Here is a 21,457-nt window from a genome sequence, read left to right as displayed (position 1 = left end):
GTCATGTACCCGTGCGCACATCGCCCCGTCATGTACCCGTGCGCACATCGCCCCGTCATGTACCCGTGCGCACATCGCCCCGTCATGTACCCGTGCGCACATCGCCCCGTCATGTACCCGTGCGCACATCGCCCCGTCATGTACCCGTGCGCACATCGCCCCGTCCTGTACCCGTGCGCACATCGCCCCGTCCTGTACCCGTGCGCACATCGCCCCGTCCTGTACCCGTGCGCACATCGCCCCGTCCTGTACCCGTGCGCACATCGCCCCGTCCTGTACCCGTGCGCACATCGCCCCGTCCTGTACCCGTGCGCACATCGCCCCGTCCTGTACCCGTGCGCACATCGCCCCGTCCTGTACCCGTGCGCACATCGCCCCGTCCTGTACCCGTGCGCACATCTCCCCTCCCTGTACCCGTGCGCACATCTCCCCTCCCTGTACCCGTGCGCACATCTCCCCTCCCTGTACCCATGCACACCTTGGCATTTACAGGGGTATTGGAAGAGAAGCATTTAGGCCTCATGCACACAGGACCTTAGCTAAACTCTCCTAAATGCCTTTCCTCTTGTCAGCTGCGTTCTTGCAAAATAAATGTTGACATGTAAACTGTCAATTGACAGCAACGCTAATGCACTTGACACACCCAGTGTTAACCACTTGCTGACCGCTTAATATACATTTAGCTGGTTGGCTCTATTGCGTGAAATCACGTACCTGCACGCCATTTCGTGCAATAGCCACTAGGGGGCATTCGCTGCCAGAGGCGCGACCGCGCACTAATTGGACGGGGGGGGGGGGCGCAATCAGCATGTCCAGTGGATCCGATGTCCGCCGGCCACCTGCGAGCGTTCTCGAGAGGCAGAACAGCGGTCCACCCAAAAGTGGAAGCTCCGCTTGTCTGCCTCCCCACCTTTTCCCTGCTTACCGTACCCGCCGACACCGGGTAAAATGATCCGGTCCCGAATCCTCTTAGACAGGAAGTCGAGTGAAGGCAGGATGGCCCTCACTCGGCTCTATGGTATTGGAGGACCGGAGCGATGTCAAACATCGTTGCCTAGCAACCGGCTTAAACAGACAATTTTTTTTTTTTGTACTTGTGAGATCTGAGGACTTTTTGACCCCAGATCTCACAATAAAGAGGTCCTGTCATGGCTATTTCTATTACAAGGAATGTTTACATTCCTTCTAATAGGAATAAAAATTATAATTTTTTTTTTTTTAAACTGTGTAAAAATCAAAAATAAAATAAATAGAAAAAAAAAAATTAAAGCGTCCTGTCCCCGTTAGCCCGCACGCAAAAGTTAGAGTGAGAGCAATAATTTGACTCCTAGACCTCCTCTGTAACTCTAAGCTGATAACCTGTAGAAATTTTTAAAGTGTCGTCTATGGGGATTTTTAAGTACCAATGTTTGTCGCCATTCCGTGAGCGTGCGCAATTTTGAAGCATGACATGTTGGATATCTACTTACTCGGCGTAACATTATCTTTCACATTATGGAAAAAAATTGGGCTAACTTTACTGTTTTTTCTTATTTTTTTTATTAAAAAAAGTGAATTTTTTCCAAAAAAATTGCGTTTGGGAAGACCGCTGTGCAAATACGGTGTGATAAAAAATATTGCAACAATCTCCATTTTATTCTCTGGGGTCTCTGCTAAGAAAATATATAATGTTTAGGGGTTCTATGTAGTTTTCTAGCAAAAAAAAAAAAATGATTTTAGCTTGTTAACAGCAAGTGTCAAAAATAGGCCTGGTCATTTGAAAAAAAAAAAAAAATAGGCCTGGTCTTAGAGTGGTTAAGAAAAAATAAAACGCAATATATAGCCCAAAATTAGTGTAACATGAAAGATGATGTTGCGTCGAGTAAATAGATACCTAACATGTCACGCTTGAAAATTGTGCACGCTCGTGGAATGACGGGAAAGTACGGTACATAAAAAATCTCCGTAGGCGACGTTTTTAACGCCTTAAGTGCCGGGTCACACTTGTGCGATGTGGGAAGGCTGTGAATTCGCAGCCTGTTCCCGCATCGCAAGCGCACATCTGGCAGTTCACACTGCCATATGCAATACGCTGGGGGTGTCAATGAAATGTTAACGACACCCCCAGTTTGATCGCATATCGCAGTGCGATCTGACAGTTCGTACAGGATCGGATCGCACAAGTGTGAACCACTGTGCGATCCGATCCTGATGCGGCTGAAAAAATGCCTCATGTGTGACTTTTGTGCGGGTGCAGTGCGAATTTAGCCATACAAAGTGTATGGCTGAATTCGCACTTCACATCCAATCGCATGTAATGAAGGAGCAGTGCGCTCTGATATTACATGCGATTGCCACACACGCGGCACTAGGAGGTTACCTGTTCAGAGTTGGAGGAGGTCTGGCATAGAATTATTGCTCTAATGTTTGTGGTGAGAATACCGTTTACATATGCATGTGCGACTTGCGTATGCTTTCGCTTCTGCGTGCGAGCATCCCACTGTCCTTGTTAATTTTTTTTTATCACTTTTATTCCTGTTACATGGAATGTAAATATCCCTTGTAATAGAAATAAAGATGACCGGTCCTCTTTATGGAGTGATCTATGGTTAACCACTTAAGCCCCGGAGGATTTGTCTGCTCAAAGACCAGGGCCTATTTTGCGATTCGGAACTGCGTGACTTTAACGGACAATTGCGCGGTCGTGCGACGCTATACCCAAATGAAATTGATGTCCTTTTTTTCCCACAAACAGAGCTTTCTTTTTGTGGTATTTGATCACCTCTGCGATTTTTACTTTTTGCACTATAAACAAAAAAAGAGCGACAATTTTGAAAAAATGTAAAAATCTAATTTTTTTAACATTTTAGGCCAGTTTGTTTTCTGCTACATATTTTTGGTAAAAAAAATCGCAATAAGCGTATTTTGATTGGTTTGTGTAAAAGTTATTGCGTTTACTAACTACGGGAAAGATTTGTCATTTTTATTGTTTTTTTCTTTTTTTTAACTAGTAATGGCGGCGATCTGCGATTTTTCTTTTTTTTTTTTTGCGGGACTGCGACATTGCGGCGGACAGATCGGACTGACATTTTTGACACTTTTGAGGGTACCAGTGACATTACTACAGTAATCAGTGCTATAAATATGCACTGTTACTGTAAAAATGACACTGGCAGGGAAGGGGTTAACTTAGTGATCAAGGGGTTAAGTGTTTCCCTAGGGGCGTGATTCTAACTGTCAAGGGGCGTGGCTTGTGATGTAACCACAGAGACATACGATCCTACTTAGCAGGATCGTATGATCTCTGCAGTTACACCAGGGAGAATGACAGGCGGCTTTGTTTACAATTAGCCGCCTGCCTTTCTCCCTCTCTAACGGGAGATCGTGAGTGACCGGCGGACATCGGAGCCGCCGGTCACTCACGCTGGGATGTCAAGGAACGAGCGTGGTGCGCGCTCGCCCCCTAGAGGCTCGTGGGCGAGTGACGTACCCCTACGTCACTTTGCCCAGGAGGGGCTGACCGCTGCAGTATATGTACGGCAAGTGGTTAAAAAGACCCAAAATCTCTCCTTTTACCTTTTTTAACCACCTTAGCGGTAATCCCGAGCGTGACTCGGGGTTGATTTTTCATTGCAGGATCGGTAACCCCGAGTCACGCTCGGGGTGGATTGCAGAGAGCGCAGCGGTGTTCTCTTACCTTATCCTGGCGATCCAGCGATGATCTCTCATTGCTGCGACCGCCAGCCGAGAGTCCCGCCGCTCCTCCGTCCCTCCGTCGGTACGATCACTTCCTAGTTCCGTTCCCTGCAGCAGCAATGCTGCATGGGAGAGGAACTAGGGAGGGAAATTAAAAAAAAAAAAAAACGTTGCACAAAACACACTTTATATTATATTATATATGCATATATATATATATATATATATATATATATACACACCGGTGTATATATATATATATATATATATATATATATATATATATATATATATATATATATATGCATATATATATATATAATATACACACACACATATGTGTGTGTGTGTGTGTGTGTGTATATATATATATATATATATATGTATGTGTATATGTGTATATGTGTGTGTGTGTGTGTGTGTGTGTGTGTGTGTATATATATATATATATATATATATATATATATATATATATACACACATATCTATATATAATACATAATGCATGAATTATAATCTAATCAATAATATAATTTTATTATATATATTAAATAATATTATTGATTCGATTATAATTCATGCGTGTGTTTCAAATTTATCACATCTGGGATGTCTACTAGAGTCTTGTTTTGGTCAGGTTTAAGTCAGTAATTACTAAGAATTATAGGCCTATAATACACAACGCCAAATTTCCATGAAAAGAATTGTACCGCTTTTGGTATGTAATTCCAGACATAATCATACCGCCAGGGAGGTTAAAAGCAAAAGATTAAAAAAAAAAAACATTTTTTTTTTTTTTGTTCTTTTGCTTTAAAAAAAATAAAATTGTTTACTTCCAGCCTGGATCAGAAGTGATGTCACTCCAGTCCTCCCAAGGCCATAGAGGCAATCAAATCGGATGTACTGTTTGATTGCCTCTGGGACCTGCCGGGCGCACCATCTAATCGTTTCTCGGACAAGCCAGAGGAATCGGAAAGCCCGAGAGACACCGGCGAGCAGCAGGAGGGGGGATGTTACCTCCCGCTGCTTCTAAAAACGCGTTCCAGTGGATCATGAGCTGTTCAGAGGGCTTTCGTGAGAAAGCCAGCCTCCAACTGTGAAAAACAATACCGGGGCTATGGCCATAATCCCAGTAAACCACTTCAAAGCCGCAACGTGTGTGTGTGTGTGTGTGTGTGTATATTGCAGCCTTGAAGTGGTTAATGTGCGTCTAAATGCATTTACGGTTGTCAAACGTTTTTTTTTTTTTTTCTGCCAAGACGCAGCTGCTCATTGACATGATGGCAGTGTTTTTTTTTGTTTTTTTTTTTTTGTTTTTTTTCCCCTCTATTTAAGCCCCGTTCACGCAGGGGCGATCCGACTTGGGGGGGGCGACCTCCGAGGTCGCGGTGCGAGCAGCGCGCCGCGACCTAGGAGCGGCCGCCACGGACTTCATAACATTGAAGTCTATGACGGTCGCGCCGGGTCGCCCCAAAGAAGCTCCGGACCCTTTTTCTAAGTCGGAGCGACTTGTGTCGCTCCTATTAGAACGGGTCCACAGCTTCCCTATGGAAGGCGACCTGTGAGGCGACCAGGTCGCCTCACAGGTCGCCTTAGTGTGAACGGGGGCTTAAACATATATGTCTGCTTCGACACATGATAATATGGAGGGGCATTTAGAGGCAGAAATGGGCATATGAATTTGGGATGCCAGAAGTCGGACATTTTTTCACTTGTGTTTACATGGATATGACTTTTAGATGCCTTTTGAGCATAAACTCATTCTATTGACCAGAATATTCATGTATTCTAGCTGCTAGAATAAATTAACTTGCGTAAGCAGACATGTATGCATGTTTGCGCATAAACATTGCACAAACAGTTCCCCGCAAACTCATGTCTGGGCTATGTTTTTCCCCACCGCTGAACGCTGCCCATATAAGCTGAAACACATTAGCGAACAATAAACAGATCATCAGACATATAAGTGCGACTTTAAATATGCCTCTGTGAGTCAAACACACATGAACTTAAAGTGAAACTTAAGTCCTGCTAGATCACTTCAGGCTGGCCTCTTTTCCAGATTTCTTTAAGTAACACCCTTTTATCAACTGTCTGTTGGGCACCTGTTTATTAAATAATAACACTCACCTGTAGTTGAATTCATGTTAATTAGGATTTTGTTGTCTAAAATGTAACTTTGCTTCTAAGGCCTCATGCACACAGGGTGTTTTTGCAGCTGCTTTTAGGAGCGTCAGATGTTTTTTTCTTTTTTTGCAGCTTAAAAATGCCCCTCCATGTTATCTTATGGCCTAATGCACACACAGACGTTTTGCAGCTGTAAGTGGCATAGGTGTTTTCAGGCTGCAAAAAAAACCCAGGGCCAGTGCATTCTGAGGACCAGCATTAGAGCTGTAAAAACGTCTGACGCTGCTAAAGGCTGCTTAACGTTGCTTATCAGCGTTAAGCCATGTTATACTTTTTTTTTTTTTTTTTTTGTGAAAATTAATGGTTCCCTATGGGAGCCCATTAATTTGAATGGAAGTTGCGTCCAAGTCGGATCAGGATAATCCGACTTGTGGTACGACTTGCGCTCTGAGGATCTTGAGGGGGAACTCCACGCCAAAATGGGGAAAAAAATGGGGTGGGGTCCCCCCGCAAAATCCATACCAGACCCTTATCTGAGTATGCAGCTCGGCAGGTCAGGGGAGGGGTGAGCGAGCAGCCCCACCCCCTCATGGACCATACCAGGCCACATGCCCTCAACATGATCCGGGCATGTGGCCTGGTATGGTCCAGGAGGGGTCGTGGATGCTCGCTTGTCCCCTCCCCTTTTCTGACCTGACAGGCTGTATGCTCAGATAAGGGTCTGGTATGGATTATGGGGGGAACCCACACTATTTTTTTTTATTTTTTGCATGGGGCTCCCGCAAAATCCATACCAGACCTGAAGGGCCTGATCTGACTTGGATGAGACTCAATGGACTGAAAGCCGTATCAAAGACCGCTTATAGGCAACCATTGATTTTGAATCGAGGCAGAAAAATGCTGCTAAAAGCTAACGTGGCTAATTGTGCGTAAAAGCCAATAGAAAAAAATACTAAAAGCAGTTTTCTGACAAATCTGTTGGGGTGTACTCCTTTATGCTGAGCAATGTACACTCACCGGCCACTTCTAGGTACACCTGTTCAATGCATTGGTAACACAAATTGCTAATCAGCCAATCACATGGCAGCAACTCAATGCTTTTAGGCATCTAGACGCGGTGAAGACAACTTGCTGAAGTTCCAACAGAGCATCAGATTGGGGAAGAAAGGGGATTTTAGTGACTTTGAACGTGGCATGGTTGTTGGTGCCAGAAGGGCTGGTCTGAGTATATCAAAAACTGCTGATATACTGGAATTTTCAGTTTTTCACGCACAACCATCTCTAGGGTTTACAGAGAATGGTCTGAAAAAGAGCTGCAGTTGTGTGGACAAAAATTCCTTGCTGCAGTCAGAGGAAAATGGGCAGACTGGTTCTAGATGATAGACAACCGTAACCTAAATAACTACTCAGTAAAACCAGGTTACACAGAATACCATCTCTGAACGCACAACACATCGAACCTTGAAGCAGATGGGCTACAGCAGCAGAAGACGACCACACCGGGTGCCACTCCTGTCAGCCAAGAACAAGAAACTAAGGCTACAATTTGCACAAGCTCAACAAAATTGGACAATAGAAGATTGGAAAAATGTTGCCTTGTCTGAAGAGCCTCGATTTAACCACTTTACCACTAGAGGATTTTGCTGTCTTACGTCTGGGCCACTTTTTGCGATTCGGCGCTGTGCGACTTTAACTGACAATTGCGCGGTCGTGCGACGCTGTACCCAAACGAAATTTACGTCCTTTTTTCCCACAAACGGAGCTTTCTTTTGGTGATATTTGATCACCTGTGCGATTTTTACTTTTTGCGCTATAAACAAAAAAAGAGCGTAAATTTTGAAAAAACAACAATATTTTTCACATTTTTTTTTTATATGAAATTCCCCCCCAAAAAAATGTAAAAATCAAAATTTTTTTTACATTTTTGGCCAATTTGTTTTCTGCTACCTATGTTTGGTAAAAAAATTCACAATAAGCGTATTTTGATTGGTTTGCGCAAAAGTTATTGCGTTTACTAACTAAGGGAAAGATTTCTGTCATTTTCTGTTTTTTTTTTTTTTAACGCGTAATGGCGGCTATCTGCGTTTTTTTTTTTTTTTTTTTTGCTGGACTGCGACATTGCGGCGTACAGATCGGACCCTTGACTGACATTTTTGACACTTTTGGGGGTACCAGTGACATTACTGCAGTAATCAGTGCTATATACAGTGGGTACGAAAAGTATTCAGACCCCCTTAAATTTTTCACTCTTTGTTATATTGCAGCCATTTGCTAAAATCATTTAAGTTCATTCTTCTTCCTCATGAATGTACACATAGCACCCCATACTGATAGAAAAACACAGAATTGTTGACATTGTTGCAGATTTATTAAAAAAGAAAAACTGAAATATCACATGGTCCTAAGTATTCAGACCCTTTGCTGTGACACTCGTGTATTTAACTCAGGTGCTTTCCATTTCTTCTGATCATCCTTGAGATGGTTCTACACCTTTGAGTCCAGCTGTGTTTGATTATACTGATTGGACTTGATTAGGAAAGCCACACACCTGTCTATATAAGACCTTCCAGATCACAATGCATGTCAGAGCAAATGAGAATCATGAGGTCAAAGGAACTGCCTGAAGAGCTCAGAGACAGAATTGTGGCAAGGCACAGATCTCGCCAAGGTTACAAAAAGATTTCTGCTGCACTTAAGGTTCCTAAGAGCACAGTGGCCTCCATAATCCTCAAATGGAAGACGTTTGGGACCACCAGAACCCTTCCTAGAGCTGGCCGTCCGGCCAAACTGAGCTATCGGGGGAGAAGAGCCTTGGTGAGAGAGGTAAAGAAGAACCCAAAGATCACTGTGGCTGAGCTCCAGAGATGCAGTCAGGAGATGGGAGAAAGTTGTAGAAAGTCAACCATCACTGCAGCCCTCCACCAGTCGGGGCTTTATGGCAGAGTGGCCCGACAGAAGCCTCTCCTCAGTGTAAGACACATGAAAGCCAGCATGGAGTTTGCTAAAAAAAACACCTGAAGGACTCCAAGATGGTGAGAAATAAGATTCTCTGGTCTGATGAGACCAAAATAGAACTTTTTGGCCTTAATTCTAAGCGGTATGTGTGGAGAAAACCAGGCACTGCTCATCACCTGTCCAATACAGTCCCAACAGTGAAGCATGGTGGTGGCAGCATCATGCGGTGGGGGTGTTTTTCAGCTGCAGGGACAGCACGACTGGTTGCAATCGAGGGAAAGATGAATGCATCCAAGTACAGGGATATCCTGGACAAAAACCTTCTCCAGAGTGCTCTGGACCTCAGACTGGGCCAAAGGTTTACCTTCCAACAAGACAATGACCCTAAGCACACAGCTAAAATAACGAAGGAGTGGCTTCACAACAACTCCGTGACTGTTCTTGAATGGCCCAGCCAGAGCCCTGACTTAAAGCGGAGTTCCGGGCACAAAAACGATATTTTTTTTTGTGCCCCTCCGCTAGGTAGACCTCACCTGAAAAGGAATTGGATAGTTATTTTTTTATTTATTCACCTTTTAATTGAAGATCGAAGATACTCACCTCAGAGTACTTCCTCCCTCGGAGCCGCGGCTCACCCCGTCACTTCCTGTCTCGCTATGATTCCTGGGAGCTGAACGTCATAGCTCCCAGGAATCAATGCGACGGCACCGGCCCCGCTCGTCATTTCCGGGCGACGCCGCATTCCCCCTGCTAAACAGCTTCTGGGCATGCCCAGAAGCTGTGGAGGAATGCAGCGCCGCACCGGAAGTGACGAGAGGGGCCGGTGCGGCGCATTCTGGGACAAGAAGACGCGGAAGAAGACACAGAAGAGGACCGCGCCAGCTTCAGCTGCCCACAAGAGAGATGGAAACGCTGTGGAAGAAATTTTATAAGTAAGTATTTCTTCTAAAAGTTAAGTGCGAACCGGGACAGATCAGAGGCTAGCCATTGTGGAATGTGCTAGCCCTGACTGTCCCGGGGGTATGTTTAGTAAAAAATTACTTCTGTGCCCGGAACTCCGCTTTAAACCCAATTGAGCATCTCTGGAGAGACCTAAAAATGGCTGTCCACCAACGTTTACCATCCAACCTGACAGAACTGGAGAGGATCTGCAAGGAGGAATGGCAGAGGATCCCCAAATCCAGGTTTGAAAGACTTGTTGCATCTTTCCCAAAAAGACTCCTGGCTGTATTAGATCAAAAGGGGGCTTCTACTAAATACTGAGCAAAGGGTCTGAATACTTAGGACCATGTGATATTTCAGTTTTTCTTTTTTAATAAATCTGCAACAATGTCAACAATTCTGTGTTTTTCTGTCAGTATGGGGTGCTATGTGTACATTCATGAGGAAGAAGAATCAGCCGAAATTATTTTAGCAAATGGCTGCAATATAACAAAGAGTGAAAAATTTAAGGGGGTCTGAATACTTTTCGTACCCACTGTATATGCACTGTTACTGTAAAAATTACACTGGCAGGGAAGGGGTTAATTTTATTGGCGAGGGAGGGGTTAATGTATGCCTGGTGCTTACTGATGTGTGTGGGGGGAGGTGACTGTGTGACACAAGGACAGATCCAGGGTTCAGCTATGCTGAACCCTGCAATCTGACCCTGCCTGTCACTTGGGAGATCCGCCTGCTTGTGTTTACACAAGCAGGCGGATCTCCACACTAGATCCCCGACGCTCGGGGAAGAGCTGCGGCGATCGCCGCTGCTCCTCCCCTGGCCCGACTCCCGCTGTGACTGAATACAGCGGGAGCGAGGCTCCGGCGGCGTGCGCGCGCCGCCGAGAGAGGGGATTGTCTGACGACGTAGGTTTACGTCGTCAGACGATAACGAGCCACTTTGCCGCAGTAGTACTACGGTACTCAGACGGCAAGTGGTTAAGCTGCGACATTTAGATGGTAGGGTCAGAATTTGGTGTAAACAACATGAAAGCATGGATCGATCCTGCCTTGTATCAACAGCTCAGGCTGGTCACTGGTGGTGATGTAATGGTGTGGGGGATATTTTCTTGGCACACTTTGGGCCCCTTAGTACCAATTGAGCATCGTTTAAACACCACAGCCTACCTGAGTATTGTTGCTGACCATGTCCATCCCTTTATGACTACAGTGGTACCCATCTTCTGATGGCTCCTTACGGCAGGATAATGCACAATGTCACAAAGCTAAGATCATCTCACCACTGGTTTCTTGAACATGACAATGGGTTCCCTGTACTCCATTGGCCTCCACAGTCATCAGATCTCAATCCAATAGAGAACCTTTGGCATGTGGCAGGAGATTTGCATCATGAATGTGCAGCCCAAAAATCTGCTGCAACTGCACTTTAACTTTCTCATTACTAAATAAAGTACACATTTTTTTTGCTTTTTCATAAAAAAAATGTAAAAATTTTTGCCTAAATGTATTTAGTCTCCATGCACACTAGCGTTTTTTATAAGCTCAAAAAAGCTAGGAAAAAAACGCTGGTTGAAAGATTCTGATAATGGCGTTTATTTGGCGGCTTGTAGTAGCGTTCACATTTTTACAATACAAGAAGGGAAAAAAAACAGGTGTGTGTTTTGAAGCGTTTGGCGGTTTTTTTTTTTCTTGCTGGGGAAAACACTCCAAAAAACTCTACAAAACATTTTTTTTTTTTTGCATGCTCCTAAATGCTGCAGCCTGAAAAAAGCTTCCAGTATAAAATAGTGTGCATAGACACATAGTACCTTCTAGGAGCTTAAAAACCACTAGTATGCATGGAACCTTCGATTTTTGAAATCCAATATTTTAAAAACGGAAGCTAAGAAACTTTTCTTCAAAATTTATGTTTTTCTTTTTAAAATAACAAAAAATTAAAAACCCAGTGGCGATTAAACTTCAATAAGAAAGCTCTGTCTAAAAAACAAAAAATGTGAGCACAGTGTTGCATGACTAATTTGTCATTCAGAGTGTGAGAGCACTGAAAAATATCCTGGGCAGAAAGAGGGTGAATCAGTTTGGTCTTCAGAGGGTTTATACCACTTTAACTGGCGCTCCTGGGCTGTACCTGCGTGATTTTATGCATTGCGATGCTACAATTTAATTGATAATTGCAGAAGCTGGTGGACAGGTTTTCTCTATAAAGTGCTTGGTATATTTTATATTGGTATATTTTATTATACAGTTTGCTCTCTCAGAATCGTACTCCTGTACAGTTGCTTTTCGTTTCAGTCACTGATTTTGCCCTGTGGGAATCGAGCTTGTTTGTTGTGTTCTATTTTTATTTTGGCATAATTTGCTTTTACACCTCCAATCTCGTGGTAAACAATTTTGTTTTTTGTTTTTTTTCAGTTTTTATTGACATTTTCAATACATGTACCAAAAAGGGGGTGAAATCCTCAGAATTATTATTTTTTGGGCAAAAATATAAAATGAGCAGCAGAGTGTATCATGTTAATGAGACACAGTTGAGTTGGTTAGAGTGGCAGACATCTGCAAATGGTGATTCAAATACATTTTCTGGTTTACAAAGAAAATAGGGATCTGGCGCTTTTCCACTGCATGGAACCGAACTGTTGGGCTCGCTTTTGTGCTTTTCCACTGCTGGTACTGCATGGTACGGTGTAGGTACGGTACGGCGGCGCTTGTCCACTGCATGGAACCGAACGGTACGGCTCTCTAAAACAGTACCACCTCGATTGTGGTTCCAAGAGGTACCATACCCAGTACCATATCCCACAATCCTTTGCATGCATTAACTACTAGCCACTGATTGGTCAGAGAATCGTTATCCCACCCACTTAACTTTAGTACTACTTTAGTGGAAAAGCAAACCATACCGAACCGTTCCAACACCGTACCATGCGGTACCAGCAGTGGAAAAGCAAACCGGGCCAAGCAGGGCCGAGTAGAGTAGAGCCGAGCCGGTACTTGCAGTGGAAAAATGCCAAAATACCACTGGTATATATTGACAATGCACCGGTCTTTGATACTGAGGCACCTCTGGTTTTAATAGGTTAGAAGTTTAAGTAAGAAGACAATAAGGAAATTAGGTAAGTGAAAAGGATAATAAAGGAAAAAGCAAAGTGTAGGGGATGGGAGAGAGTACAGAGGCAACAGGAGTGGGGGAAGGGGGTAAATTCACACCCCTCCATGGACCACTTGAGTGTTTAAATTACTCAAAAATACGATGCTCTCAAGTTAGGTTGGGAGTACTATATCAATAGCAACCACCTCTTTAAGACCCCATTCACACTACCGCGACTTGTCAGGCGACTGGTCAGCCTGACAAGTCGCGGTCCATTGTGTGCTATGGGAACCGTTCTAATAGGAGCGACTCAAGTTGCTCCGACTTAGAAAAAGGTTCCTGTACTACTTCAGGGCGACATCGGAGCGACTTGCATAGACCTTCATTATATGAAGTCCGTGCAAGTCACGGTGCACGCGACTTCACAGGTTGCCCCGAAGTCGTGCCACGTTAGTGTGAACCGGCACTAAGAGTTTTTCATGGGAGTCAGTTGAAATCTGACTATTTTTTTCATTCACCATGGATCTGTTTAGTCAAGAAAGTACTTTTGGAAAAGTTTTACACGGAGGATTTCCATGAATGGGCAATCATTTGTTTGGTAGCCCTAAAAATGTAGGTTATTGATTTCACTGTGGAACGTAAGGTCTCTGTATAGGGTTTGTTCAGCAAGGCATCTATAGGGGTGTTATTTTTTTTTTTTTTTGTGTTCTGATTTATCTATTCTGGTTTACAATTTGACAGTTTTTTTATGATCACATCCATATGGTTTCTAAATGGAATGTATGCGGTGAGTGTCTGCAGCACTTTTTAGAAGTCCATTGTACTTCCACACTGCAAATGTCGGTTCAGGTGATCAACCATCCTTAGTGTAGCTGAACACCTACGTGCCACTGCAGCTGTCACACAGACAGTACAGGGATAAATACGTATTTGTAACTGGGGGGGCAGAGCCTGATGGTATCAGGTTCTCTCCCCAGTGGGTGAATCCATACCGATTAGACAGCCTGCTATTGTCTATAGAATCCTCCCATCGCCTGCTGTCAATCACAAGAATAGTGTATGGGGGACCTAGTCTTTGAGCTCGCCTATCAGGCTGTGCCCACTTCCAGCGCCACTGGTTGCTAGGAGCCTATTGGCTGTGTAGCGAACTGCATCTTTGAAAACCTAGTGACGGGAAGGGGGGTAATCAGTAGCAAACATGCCACCGTGCCACAGAGCATCCAGAGACGGGCACTCTGCCTGTCTGTATGTCAGCTACGAACTGGAGGTATTTCTGTTTGAATTTGGTGCAGCAAAAGTGCAACTTTTTGGTAAAGTGTCAGGATTATTACTTCCTAAACCTGCCACATGTATCAGTAAAGCTATCGAAACTGGTGGCAGGGACTTTTTTATCTGACCATTTTTTTAAAGGCCATCAGTAGTAGATTATTGAATTCCTCATAGTGTCTTCAGCTTTTTTTTTTAAATGAAGGCAAACATTTTTTTGAACAGATCAGAAGGAAGTCAACTTTTTGGTCAAATACACATGCCCAAAGCACCAAACACTGACACAGGGCCTTGCAGTTGTGGGTCTTTCTGTGCAGTAGCAAGGAATGGTTCCACCTTTCAATCATGCTTTCTCGTGGAAAGCCTCTGCAATTATAGCTTTCTTGAAAGTTCCCTTCTTTAAATCATATATTTTTCAGTATTGAAATATTTAAAAAAATCTGCTTTTGTATTGTCATTGATAAAACCTATGTAAACCCCAAAATAATGTTTATTGCAGCTCACCAGTAATGTTGTGGCTGCATTAATTTTCTTTCAGGATTTTTTTCCCCCTTTCTTTCATCTGGTAATGTTGTGTATAACACACTTAGTTTCTTTATGTCTACACTAATTGCTCTATAGTATCTATGGAGGGAGCCTTTGATGCCCCCCAGGCTAGGCTTCAAACATGTCTGCCCTTGTTTGTCTTCATTACAAGAGTGGATTGAGAGGATTGGTAGCTTACATAAGAGATAACATTGTTTATGCTATAATTTCAGCTCATAGCAAGTGACAAGCACATTGCAATTCTGTTAAAGAATAAGTTTTTTATCTTTTTTGTAACCTGTTACAATTGCCCCAGCACCCCTGAGCCCCTGCTTTGACAGCGAGGTGGGAATTAGGGATGCACCGATCCGATATTAGGATTGGATATCGGCCTCGATACTGGATCTGGGATCGGTAAAATTAATAGATCCAATCTGGTTTTGTCGCAGCAGAACCTATGTTGTACGTCGCATTTTAAATTCCTGTTTGCAGGATTTTGCACTTTATATTTTTTTTACAGGTTTACTGTTTGATTACTATTGTATGTTCAAGCAATAAACTGTGTTTTTTTTCTTATTTTTTTTTTCTTGTGGCTACATTTTATTATTTTTTAATTTTGAGTTTGACTTTGATTACATAATATTTTAGATTTTTGAATGCACAATTGTTATAACAAAACCATAGTATCGGTATCGACAGATACGCAAAGCCATGCATCAGTATCGGGACTAGGAAAGTCGGATCGGTGCACCCCTAGTGGGAATCTGCTACCACAATCTAAAGAAAATGCGACCGTACAGGGCTCTGCCCGCCCAGTCACGCCACCGACGGTATTTTTTCTGAACTTGCAAAAAAAAAAAAAAAAAAAACAAATGCTTACTCCTGATCAAAGGAAACAAATGCGACTGGTAAGCTGCAATATGAACATTTTATAATTGGGTTTAGATGCATCTTGTTTCTAGGAAAAAAACAGAAGGGTGCGAACAAGAAATAGCCATGTTTTTATTTTGTTTGTCATATTTAATATGTTCTTTTCTTTCCAGAAAGCAACAAATAACCGATTTCTTCAAACCAGCTCGCAAACCAGGTATGTGTATTATAGACCTCTATACTCCTAATGGGTATATTGTGAAATTCTTTGTAACTACTGCATACTCAGATAAGCCTTCTGTCCCAACAGGTGCACTTTGCTCTGCACTTAAAAATGTAATTGGCAATAAGCACCTAAAACTACAGACCCAAGATGTGGACTCCAGCGATTCTAACAAAATCCCACCATTCAAAAGGCGGAGGAAGAGCCCAGTGCAGTCCCCCAGCAAAAGCCCCATCTTAGAAGCCTTTCAAAAAAGCAGGAAAAACAACCAAACAATTGTAAGAAACTTTAAGGCTTTCTGTGAAAAATGTGGCATGAATGTACTATCTCCTAAGGTGGTGATTGAGAGACTAACTTTACCCATCAGCACAGTGGTTAATTTAAAAGAAGGGTTTAAAAAATGCTCTGATGATACAGAGGCTGTTACTCGAAGCCTGTCATCCATAAAAGGTTTACAATGTAAAAATGTAAGACCACTGTCATTTTCTCGAAACTCTCACTATAATCAGAACTTTTTTGATAAAGGGAGCCAAACACCAGTAAGTGGACAAAGAGGTCACGGTCCTCAGCAACCGTCCTCAGCAATCTTAGTAGACTCCTGGGCACCCCGTAACAGGTCCCATGGAGGAATAACAAAGAAGAAAAGCACTCATCAGGCGGTTAGTCTGGGGAAATCAAAGAGACCTGAATTTCTTTCAAAGGTATGGTTGCATGTGGCTTTGCAGTTATTTCTTGTTTGGTTATTTCTTTTGTTTTTTATTTTTTGTGTTTTTATCACTTCAGTGGTGTTTTAGATTTGACCTTAGAGACTGCAATCTATATTGACAAAAGCTATTGAAGGACTGTTATTATGGTTAGAAGTAATTCCGGTAAAAACTGGATAGATTAGTGATTTCTAAACATGATGCACAGAAAAGAACATACCTTGCACTAAAAAAAAGTCTTATCTCCTTGTGGTGTGTTAATAGGGTATTAAAGGTTTCTTTTTTCTACAATAAAAAGGATGCAATATTTACCTGGTCTGTGCAACATTATTGGACAGAACAGCCCTTTAAAGTGGTGCTAAAGATTTTTTATCTTTATTTTCTGCATTATGGTATAAAACCCATGTCTGCCTCTTCCTCCCCTAAATATCTGTCACCTCTCTTGATCAAGTGTTGTGTCTGACAGCATCCCAGCTATCCTTTCTACCTGCATTTATAGAACACAGAAGCAGGAGCCATTGCCTCCTGCTGTTATCAATCAAATCCTTTGTAAAGGAAATCTCCTCTCAACCAATAGAAAACAGTTTGAAACCCCATGGTCGCAACACAGTTTGACCCTTCATTGTTTTGCCAGGACTGACATCTGTGATTGGATGCTCTGCTGGTTAGCACACATTCATTCAGATATGACTACAGTGTTTATCAGTAGCAGTGCAGAAGGCAATACAATTAATTGACATAGCTTTCTAAGAATACAGGACAACAAGGTACAACACTGTTCCTTATGTGGAAGGGTTTGTGGGAGGCCCTGTAATATTCCCATCTATGCATGAAATCATATATACTTCTCATTAGAAAGGTCCACTCCTCATTGGGGTTCAGTAGTGCAAATTACTTTATATATCTCTATATGCATTAGGGACACAGCAATAAAGTGAGGTTCACCATTTATTGGGGAACACAAAAAACAAAATGATAAAGTGTTTTGGTTTCTTTGTACCTTCAATGGCTAGTTGTATCAATATTTGTTGCATTCTCCAATATGCTTGCACTGGGCTTCAACCTGTAGAATAGTTTTTATTTATTTTTTTTTAATAGTGTTTTTGTGTTTTTTTGCTGACTGATCAGAAAAATTTTCATGGAAATTCTTTATATTTATTTTATAGGTGAATGGAACATCTGTAAGTACCAGGGAAACTTCAAATGTTACAACTACTTTCGGTAAGTAAAGCACTATTCTGGTCGTCTTGGCCTGGTATTTTGGAACCAACATGTAATGTATTTCAGCTTACCAGTCCTTGGATTTGTTGGCTGCATTAGGCTAAACTGGAAATATGGGAAAACATGGACTTTTGAAGCACAAGATACCATAAAAACATAAACGTTTTATTCATTTACATATTGATAAAAACAGGAAAAGCAAAAATACATCGCCTAAAAAGGCATCAATGTACTAGACATCAATATGATATAATACATATAACAAGCAAGTAAGAGCTGTTTGATTAAGCGTAGTTATCTGAATGATACTTCACATCAGGACGATCAGTTGAAGATGACAGGTGTATGAGCTGTCCTCCCAAAGAGATTGATCGATGTGATCAAAGATACAAAAGTTCATTGAGCCAGGTTGCTCAACATGTTTTGCATTAAGCTTCTTCTGGAGCTAATGATTCAATGCTCTGTATTTTGCTTGTAGATCAGGTATAATAAAAGAGAAGGGAAAAACCGACAGGGAAGGTGGAGTCAGGAGCCTCGGATACCTTGGAACAATGGTTGGAAACGTAGTTCCTGTCGGGTACCAGCTTGAAGCTTATAGATGCACCAGACCAATCTGGTTGCTCCATCATTGCATAATTATATCCTTTGAGTAGGAAGGGGAGTCGTACGTACATGGCAGGTTGTTCAAAGCCATACAGCGTATGGTAGTGTATAATGGATAACACTGCTCACAGGTGTATTCCAGTTAGTGCTCCCGAGTTTTCATATCCGCCTTCCCCGAATGGGGGATAAACCACCATTAGGCTGGCTATACACTGATTGATTGAAATTTGGCCACTTCCTCAGGGACTGGCTGAATTTCAATTTATGTGTTGCAGCGTTCGACAGCAGTTGATTGTTTGTTTGAGCCTCTCTCTCACAGTTATCACAGTAACAAGTGCCTCCATTGGAATATTTCACCTCCGTTCTTGTTCTAGGTGCATTTAGGATTTGCCCTCACTTTCATAGAAATCAGGACAGTTAGAGTAAGTGAGACACTGACTTTAATAAAGACCTGACAGTGGTTCTAACCCCCTCAATTCCATGCAAATTTAAAAAAAAAAAGCGTTGGCCTTAGTTTAACTATTCTGCAATAATTTTAAACCTTACAGTATAGCAGGGATCTCCAAACATTCTAAAAAAAAAAAAGGGCTAGTTTTGTTGTTTTTCAGTTTTTTGGGGGGGGGGGGGGGGCTGGACTTTGGCCGTGTAACAATGCTTCCATCTTCTAGGTCAGGAGGAGAAATAATGCTCCAATCATTGATATTGTTTGAAGGAATAGTGCCCCTTTGTTGGTGTCAGTAGGAGGAATAGTGCCCCAAGGGCTAGGTGTCAGATTTTTGTTTTTTTCCTTTGTCTTATTGGGGAGATTTCTCTTTAGTTACTGTCATGTAAGCACAACATAAAGTGAAATTACATCTCTCCAAATTGGTTGAAAAGGAAGATGTAAGTATAGGATGGACTGGAAATCAAAATGGCTCCTGTATTGAAAAGGTCCATGCAAGGATACTGTGGACTTTCCTTGTTAAAGAATGTTTACACTTAAGTTTGTGCTGCAAAATTCACAGCCTGGTTTCCAACTAAAATGTTTGACATTTGCAGAGTCTGAAAAGGCAAGCAGCAGTGACTACGAATCTAAATTGCCTCTCCTCCTTATGGGACCTGCCACTTCAGAATCCAAGGACTCTGACTGCTCTACACTGAACCCTCCTTTTAATGGATCAAAAAAAGTCTTCCGGCGAATTCACCGGGATAGCGTGGACAGTGAGGATTCGTTCCATGGTTTTTCATTAAGCTCTGATGAAGAAGAGGAGACACTCAAACCTCTTGATGAGATTATGAAAACTGCAGCACAGCCTATGCCAGCTACCCCACCGAGAGCAGACTTGTCCTTGCTTTCTCTGTCTCAGTCACCAATCCATGATACTCCAGTAGGTATAATGTGTTTTTCTTATGTTTTTTTTCTTTTCTTATGGAGCCTTTTAAGGTAGTACACAGAAAAAGATGTAGCATGAAATACAGTTATGTCATGCGTTGTTTATGCCTCAACTTATCACCTCCTACCTCTCGCTCCATCCTCACTGGGTGTGATTGACAGCGAGATCCAATGCCTCCTGCTGCTATGTCTCCACTAATGAAGAGGGAGAGACATGGGAGAGCTGCTGCTCTTGTGCACATACCTGGATCAAGATGGGGCTTGGTTAAGTATTGGGTGGGCTGCGAGGGATGCTGCACACAGGCTTTTTTACCTACTTGCATAGAATGCATGAAGGTAAAAAACATTGAGCTTTTACAACCACTTTAAAGAGAGACGTGTTGGGTATCTACTGTATTTATCTGGTGTAACATCATCTTTTTAGATTTTAACAAACAATTGGGTATTACGTTTCTTTTTAGTTAACTAAAATTCATTGGAGGCCATTGTTTCCAAAACAATTGCATTTGAAAACCCACTGCGCAAATTTTGTGTGACACGAAAAATTGCAACATCCACCATTCAATTCTCCAGGGCCTCTGCTTAAAAAAGTTGTATAATGTTTAGATGTTCTAAGTATCTTTTTGCTCAAAAAAATCCAGATTTTTTTTTTTTTTATGTATGAGAGAAATGTCCGAAGTGACCCAGGGGGTCATATTGAGAGGTGTATATATTTTTTTCCCCTTTCCCTATTCTCTATGCTTACCAAACTACATTCTTCATGCTTAAGTTTTCTGTACTGTATGTGCCATATATTGGCACAACCCTGTTATGAAAGTATTGATTCAGGGGTGTGTGCACTGGATAGCATGTAGATGTTTTCTCTTCTTTTCTCTATTATCCGTTTGCGGATGATATGCGGACATAATGTAAGTCTATGGGCATTTGCGGATGTCAGCGGATGACACCGCTGACATCCGATTTTGCTTCCTTTCCGTTTTTTGAACGGATGAAAAATAGGGTTCTGTTCCGTTCCAAAAAAACGGAACAGAAATGAAAGGAAGAAAATCGGATGTCAGCGGATGGTATTCCACTGACATCCGCAATGCCATTAACTTACATTATGTCCGTAAATCATCCGCAAAAAAATAGGATGATTTGCGGACATATGGAGCGCCAGTGTGAAAGGGCCCTATGAAGTAGTAAAGTCTGGAATCAACTGATGTGGACACTTGGAGCCCTGTTTATTGCAAACAGTAAATGGTGTTCTCCTCTGCCGCATTACTGTGCCTGCATGTTACAGCTGTGGTGTGGAGGTTATAGTGCCACACAGAGTATTCTTTGCTTAACAGCCGCAGAAAGCTCTGTGATTGAAGCAGGCTCATCAAATGGTTTTGAAACATGACGTGACTAGTCTGTTATTGTCCTTTATCTTACTTGTTGATTTTATTGGTCTTTGGCTTGCTTTAGACTGGGGGTCAGCAACCTTTTGATTGCAGGCAGGTGATGGGTAGATCATATCCCATTCTTGCCAACCCCCAGAACTTGGACAGGAGCATTAACTGGAATCAATACCATGTATTTTCCTCCTGCAGCAGCTGGGGGATCGGCTCAATCCCTTGACCCCCCCCTTGTGCTTCCCTTGATCCCCCCCCCCCCCACTCCTTGCAGCGCTGCTGGCTTCCCCTCCTCAGAACCCTGGTCTGATCTGTTAAAGTAGATCTCCACCTGTGAAAGGTTGCCTAGCCCGCTGTAGATGAAGCATAAGCACATTTTTAGGTGTATTGGTGTGAACTGTTCTTTCTTATTTTTTAAAAGTAACTTCAACATCCTTTATAGAAAACGAGTCCCCTAGCTGCCTTTAGCTTTAATCCTTTGACTCACTGGCCCACAACTAGCATGTAAAT

General features: G+C 42.5%; 1 protein-coding gene across 2 annotated transcripts in view; it reads left to right on the top strand.

Annotated features, from left to right (window-relative positions):
* SLF2 (SMC5-SMC6 complex localization factor 2) overlaps positions 1–21,457 on the top strand; it is an 82,468-nt gene that overhangs the window by 537 nt on the left and 60,474 nt on the right. The window contains exons 2-5 of one of the 2 annotated variants that reach the window (XM_082269129.1): positions 15,622–15,665; positions 15,759–15,949; positions 17,542–17,596; positions 19,238–19,566. In XM_082269129.1, coding sequence (XP_082125255.1) covers positions 15,622–15,665; positions 15,759–15,949; positions 17,542–17,596; positions 19,238–19,566 — 619 coding nt within the window. Of the gene's footprint in view, positions 1–15,621; positions 15,666–15,758; positions 16,373–17,541; positions 17,597–19,237; positions 19,567–21,457 lie in introns of both variants that reach the window. The other variant, XM_082269128.1, reaches the window with a different exon arrangement.

Source organism: Pelophylax lessonae, assembly GCF_965119305.1.
Source record: "Pelophylax lessonae genome assembly, chromosome: 9".
NCBI classification, from domain to species: Eukaryota; Metazoa; Chordata; class Amphibia; order Anura; family Ranidae; genus Pelophylax; species Pelophylax lessonae.
This window is presented reverse-complemented; position numbering and strand designations above follow the sequence as displayed.